A 6,727-nucleotide genomic window follows, 5' to 3' on the forward strand; every position below is an offset into this window, starting at 1 on the left:
GACAAAACAAGGCCCCGCCTATCATAATAGAGGTTAAACTGCCCAAACAGACGGTTAGGTGTTTTCTGCAAATGATTAGGCGTGAAATCAGTGTTTTCTGGCACAAAAACGTAGAAGAGTCTTTTCTGCAACCCTAGGCTTCAATGTGGTGATTTTTTGCAATTCACTCCTCTCGATGCCTGGTTGGCTGGTTGGCATTTGAACGTGAGTGGTCGATTTGAGGCTGAGTGCAAAAGATAGCACATATCACATGCACGCGTGCCTTTGAGGTTGAGTGCCAAAGCTAGCGAATAAATCATGCAGTGGAGGATTTGATGGCGCCGATGGTGTGGTGTCAAAACAACGGCCGATGTATCTGTCGATTTGAGGTGAATTTGTGAGTTTGTGGGCAGCACTGGACTGGATGAGAGATTGGATCCGTGGTGCATGCTACAACTGCCGATATGGGCATCGCATCCAGTTCGTCCTGTTGGAGCAGAATCATATTCCGCGCGTGATCTCCAATGAATCCAATCCAACTGCCGAAAAGCTAGCTAGGCTTGCTTGTCCGTCCCTCTCTCACAGTGCAGCTCTCTCCAAGTCGGTTGTAGACACTAGCTATAAAGGGACATACACAGGAGCTCCAAGTTCTATCCAACACACACAGTACGTGTAGCTAGATAGCTAGTGCAGCTCGCACAGGCCTTATCCAAGAGAAGAGACCAATCGAACCGATGGAGCGCCTGCCGGCGGAACTCGTCTCGGCGGCGTTCGCCGGCACCACGCCACGTGACGCCGGTCGTGCCGCCATGGTCTCCACAGCATTCCGCGCTGCAGCCGAGTCCGACATCGTTTGGGCCCGCTTCCTGCCGCCCCTCGAGCTGCTGGCCCCCGAGCCGCAGTCAAAAAAGGACATGTTCTTACGCCTCTTGGACGGCCCCGTCCTCCTCCGAGACAGGCTCATGGTACGTGCATGCCCATGGCGCCCAACTCCGAGACATATTCATCGCACTAACTGATTGCTTTGCTTTGGTGATGCGCAGACTATGTGGCTGGACAGGGAGACCTTCGCCAAATGCTACATGCTGTCGGCGAGGAATCTGTTCATCGCGTCGGGCCACATGCCGCAGCACTGGAGCTGGATCCCTCTCTCCGACTCCATGTTCGCGCTCGCTCTTCACACCTTCCTATAGTATTCCGTTATTTGATGCCCTTATTATTACAGCCAACTAGTACTCCTATATCCATATGTACGTACGGGGCTACGTCAAAAATAGTCTTGAAAAGCATGGCCTGGTTAAGAGTACCAAGTTATAGAATTTTGCTTTCTACAACTTTTGCCTCTGATTGGTTTTCGTCCTGGTTACAAATGATAACCCTAGCTAGCTATGTGTGCCACAGGTTCTCTGAAGGGGCTCAACTAAACAGTGTGACATGGTTGGAAATCAGTGGAAGCATACACACCGACATGCTCACCCCAGACTCCAAGTACGGGGCTTACCTCGTGTTTAAGAGGACCCAAAATTTCAGTGGGTTCAATTATCCAATCCAGAAGGCCACGCTCTACTTTGGACAAATAATGGAATATACCAGTCCGGTTCTCCTTGGTGAGAATTGGACGCCGCCGCCAGAACTGGGTGTAGCTCAGCCTCAGCGCAGAGCCGACGGTTGGATGGAGATATCGCTGGGTCACTTCCACACGAGCGGGAATGAATTATATGCTGAGATGTCCTTCAGCCTGATGGAGACGGAAGGAGAAGTGACACAGAAGCGTGGTCTGATCGTGCATGGCATTGAGATCAGACGTGAGAAATCAGGATGAACGCGTGCTGCTTCAGACTTACGCATCTACTTCTATTTACCTTACTTCCAAAAGCAAGGGCATCGCTATTAGAACTCGATACCGTAATGTGAATTTCAACTTGAGTGGCATTGAAACATTGTGTATTTTTTAATTCGTATATTTTTGGGAAAAAAATCATGTTTTAATTATATACTTATTGTGAACTTGGTTAAGGCTTGCAATCAACAAGTTACCCTGATCTCAGCACTCTAGGGGCATTTCTGCTTTTTCACCAGCCCACAGTCATTTGCACAACTACATTGTTAAACAACTAACCTTAACTGTAGAAACTTCCTCAGCACAGCAGCTTTGCCATCACAGTCCATAGCTGGTTCTATCGAAGCTGCAGCCGAAACAAACAAGACCTTATTCCTGTTGGCCAAAGCTTGGTCTTGGGCACATTGCCTATTTTCTCGTGCCCTTTTCCCCTTGTGTGCACCTCACAGTCTCTAGTGTTAACTGATCAACAGCTTGACATGCTATAAACTGTTCCTCCCCTTTCGCATGTTTAATTGTCACGACCATGGTTTGTCTTCGTTTTTTCTCCCTCACATGTGTGTCAGCATGTCACCTCAGAAGTGTCATCTTCTTATCGCTGAGATTGTGGATGTAGCAATCACAGGTTGTGCTTCTTTTGTGCCTCCTTTCAACCACATCACGCACCATGGTACTCCCTCCGTTCCAAAATAGATGACTCAATTTTGTACTAACTTTAGTACAAAGTTGGGTCATCTATTTTGGAACGGAGGGAGTAATAGCCTATCATCACTTCTTTCCCCGTGATTTATATGTAAACATATCAAATAGGATGTTTATATGTAAAATTTGCAAATCTCATACACTGTGGAACATAGTCTACTCCTGGCCGGGTAAGGAAAGTATAGATGCACGCATTGTGATGTGATGTAGACTATGGTGGATATGATAACAACTGGTTTGTTTCATTTCTATCCAGCCGAGGGGAAACAATAGGTTCTGATGCCCGCCAAAAAGAAGTTGACACGTAAAATAAGGTTCTGATGTGATGTAGCACTACATAGCCAAGTGTTAACTAATTGGTCCGGATTCTTCCTCGACGCTTTCCGCCTCCTTATTCGCGCATGGGCGCATGGGAGTACTTGCTAACCACAATCGAAATAGTTTAATCCTGTAATTCGCCGGAGATAAAACTGTTCACGTCAACAGTGCATTACCCATATTTCAGTCATATCGGCACTCATCCGGATTATGGATGAACATCTCAGCAAAATCAAGATTGGAGACCAAATTGAAGATCACTTGCCGGTTTCTTTGTACGTATTAAATATACATGCAAGTCGTGTGTTTAAATAGAAGACATGTGGAATATTGAACTTGCGCTTTTGTAGGCAAAGATCATCTTGGTTTGGGCCGTAACTACACAAATACTCAGATTATAGACCATTTTTTTATAGATTAAGAGTGTGTGTTATTATTTTCTCCTGTTGCAACGCATGGGCCCTTTTGCTAGTAGTTATAAAAGAAATTAACCACATCCGAATCATAGACCGGACGAGAGCTATATAATAGATCATAGAACACACATGCCCTTTTTTTCAAAACCATGGCACTATATAATAACAAACAATAATAAAAGTAAGAAAATTATACAAGTAGCTATCTAAATCATATCAGTAAGAATGTTTTCCTTTTAAAAAGAAGATAAGAACAAGAGGCTCACCACAATGGTGTCGGCGACGAGATCGGCGCGGGCGATCGACGGAGGTGACGACGGAGACGGGATGGGACGGACCGCCAAACCTAGCAAATCTTGGGGAAAATGGAGCTTCGAAGTCGAGCTTGGAGAGGAGAAAGCTTAAGTATGGCTCGGGCATTTCATTGAACACCTCATGTGCATAGGAGGTGAGAGCAGAGCAGCACACACCTCCCACACGCCGGCCGGCCATGGCAGGGGAAAGCATATATATAGGCATCTCTTTAGTCCCGTTTGGTCACTAGAATCGGGACAGAAGACAGACCTTTAGTCCCGGCCCCAGCCACCAACCGAGACTAAAGGGGCTGCGTCAGGAGCGAGGACCTCACTAGTAGAAAAATGCCCATTTGTCCCGGTTCCAGAGGCCCATTTGTCCCGGTTCTGGAACCGGGACTAAAGGGTTGGGACTAAAGCCCAATACCTTTAGTCACGGCTCGCCTACGAACCGGGACACATGGGGATCCACGTGGCTGCTGCGGCTTGCGCAGGCAGGAGGGCCTTTAGTCCTGGTTGGTAACACCAACAGGGACCAAAAAGCATCCACGCGTCAGCAGTCCAGGGCCTAGGGTTTTTGTTTGTTTTTAAAGGGGGGGGGGGTTGGGGGGTTTTGTAGGGTTAATTTAGGGGTTTCATATATTGTGTTAGCTAGCTAATGGAGAGAAGTGACCTCTCTTATCTCTGTGCTTGGTCGACTCTACGTACTATACTTATAGAGAGAACTCGCGACACGCGAGCTAGTAAGCAAATGAAGGAGACCATTAAGTACACAAGATCGTCATGAACATATACAGATAGAAGTGATTGACCTCCTCCTTCTCTGAGAGATTGATCGAACAACAAGTTTTCGTATATCTGTCCGACGCTACTAGCTACATATATACAATATAAGATCTCTTACAATTCGTAACATCTGAAGTCAAGTTTCACATGGTATTCTCCGGATTTATTGATGACATGGTCAAGAAAGAATCCTGCGATTTCCTCTTGAATTGCTTTTATGCGATCTTGTGGTAGGAGATCATCCCGCATCTGCCAGATCTAAATCGAAGAAGAGGGTCAATACAAGTGTATGAATGAAACTCAACACAAATTATGGTAATAAAATAAAATTGTGAATAATTTTGCTTAAGCACTTCATATTGTTTTTCAGAGTAGCCCCGCTTATTCTTGGCCGTCTCGTTGTAGATGAGCTCGCAAACGTAGTATCCATAGAAATCATTCCCGGCTTCCTGCCACAAGCACTTCACGAGAAATAGAGGTCAATCAAAGTAATAAGCAAGCATGCTAAATGGTATTGATGAAACTACCTAGAATCAATGGGAGATGCGCGGAACTAGGTAGTAGTACTTACTTCCGGGTGTTTAAATTTCAGCTCGGTCGACAGTCCCGGAGAAATTGCGGTGAACTCTTTCCAAACCCTGCCAGACAAAGAAAATAATTACTTGATATCAAGAAATGAACAAAGTTGCCGATATGGTGCGATAATGATCGATTGAACTTACTTCTGGAGCATCTCAGTCATGTCCGCATAGTCCTCGGGATCTTTTTGTCTCGAGTCTAAGACGGTTACTAGTCCCTGCTCAAGCTTAATCTCTAGGAGAATAAAGTGGTAGCTGCGCACGCATGCATAACTAATCAGTTACATTACTATAACTCGAGTAATAAGGGAAACCGAATGTGCACAAGACAGTAACACTCACTTGAAGTTGTAAGGAAAGAGTATTTTACCTTTGCTTTGATTTTTGAGCAACAATTGCAGCAAGTTGTCCTTAGTATCAGCGACTCTGTTTTTAACCGTCCATTCATGTATGATATTTGGGTTAATGAACCCAATGTCATAGATTTGTGCTTTTCTGCATTCGACGATCTTCAGTCTGCATAATATAGTGAGGATAATTATATATACATGCAATGAAAGAGCTAAGCTATATATATAGACACTTAATTACAGAAAGTAGTACTTACAGACAGTAGCAAGCCACGAGTGATTTGTCGAGGGCCTTTCGATTGTAGAACTGAAAAAACTCGTCAAAATCAACAGTTAACAGTTCTTGTCCAATGAAGTCGTGGTCCTCTTTAATTCTCATCGACAAAGCATCCTTCCCAGACTCCCTACTGGTTTTCATGTACCATTGATGGAATCTTCGCATCATCGTTGTTAGAGGACTTCCATCTTTGATGAGAGGCTTCCTGTACTGGTATTTTAATTTGTCCACCTCCATTGTATCAAAATGTGCATCATCGGGCAGGTAATCACCAGGATTGGTATCGGGCAATATCCCCGGCAGATTTGCGACGATGTCGCTAGACACCTTGAGCGGGGGGCACGATTGGTTCTCCTATTCTCCGAGCTGGGGAATGTTTTCCCCTCTTCATCGATCTGCTAAACTTTTTTCAGTTGAAGTAGTTCCTGACCGTCACGCATCTTCATATGTCTTTTTAAGACAACGGAGTTGTCATCCGGCGAAGGCGGTGGTGGTCGCTTCAGGGCATCAATAGTGTGTTGAACTTTCACGGAATCTATCTTCTCCTCCGGAGGTGGATGTTTCATAGCTCTTCGCGTTTCAAAGAAGTCCTTCACATAGGCTTTACAGATCTCCGTGTTTTCCTCCACGGTCCTCTCGTATGGTAACTTCTCTAGAGGCTTGAGAGATGGACCGAATCTGTATTGCCTCCCGCTTCTGGCTGTACTGCTAGACGCCGGAGCAGCCCGAGCGTCTGCAATTGTCTTCCTTTGTTGCTTATGAGGCGGAGAAGGAGGCGGAGTGCTATGACATGCCGGAACAGGCGGAGCGGCGGAGGCTGTCTTCCGCCGTTGCTGACAAGGCGGAGGAGGAAGCGGGCTGCTCGGACGCACCGGAGCAGGTGGAGAAGGAGGCAGAGTGCCGCCACGCGCCGGAGTAGCCAGAGAAGGAGGCGGAGTGCCTTGATCACTCGCCGGAGGAGGAGGCGGAGTTCCCTCACTCGCCGGAGGAGGAGGAGGAGGAGGCGGAGGCGTCTAGTTTGGAAGCTTGATGTGCTCCTTCCGCCATAGACATGGAGTCCTCAGAGCAAGACCCAGCCGATTCTCCCCTTCACCGGTAGGGTGGTCAAGCTCGAGCTCCTCAAATCCCTCCGTTATTTCATCCCATCACAATAGCATAGCCTTGTGGAATTGGAAGGCAGTGAAAAGT

At 46.4% G+C, this 6,727-nt stretch overlaps 1 protein-coding gene across 1 annotated transcript; it reads left to right on the forward strand.

The window, feature by feature from the left end:
- Positions 1 to 651: 651 nt before the first annotated feature.
- On the forward strand, positions 652 to 2,040 carry LOC119287289 (F-box protein PP2-B10-like). The gene is made up of 3 exons (XM_037566807.1): positions 652 to 944; positions 1,023 to 1,141; positions 1,381 to 2,040. The coding sequence occupies exons 1-3, from the start codon at positions 714 to 716 to the stop codon at positions 1,799 to 1,801; spliced, it is 771 nt and encodes a 256-aa protein (XP_037422704.1). The 5' UTR covers positions 652 to 713; the 3' UTR covers positions 1,802 to 2,040.
- The last annotated feature ends 4,687 nt before the right edge of the window (positions 2,041 to 6,727 follow it).

Source organism: Triticum dicoccoides, chromosome 4A (genome assembly GCF_002162155.2).
Source record: "Triticum dicoccoides isolate Atlit2015 ecotype Zavitan chromosome 4A, WEW_v2.0, whole genome shotgun sequence".
In the NCBI taxonomy this organism is placed as follows: Eukaryota; Viridiplantae; Streptophyta; class Magnoliopsida; order Poales; family Poaceae; genus Triticum; species Triticum dicoccoides.

Coding starts and splice junctions, on each gene's coding strand:
- LOC119287289 (XM_037566807.1), top strand. CDS start 714: ATGGAGCGCCTGCCGGCGGAACTCGTCTCGGCGGCGTTCGCCGGCACC. Junction 945..1,022: donor TCCTCCGAGACAGGCTCATG/GTACGTGCATGC, acceptor GGTGATGCGCAG/ACTATGTGGCTGGACAGGGA. Junction 1,142..1,380: donor ATCCCTCTCTCCGACTCCAT/GTTCGCGCTCGC, acceptor TGTGTGCCACAG/GTTCTCTGAAGGGGCTCAAC.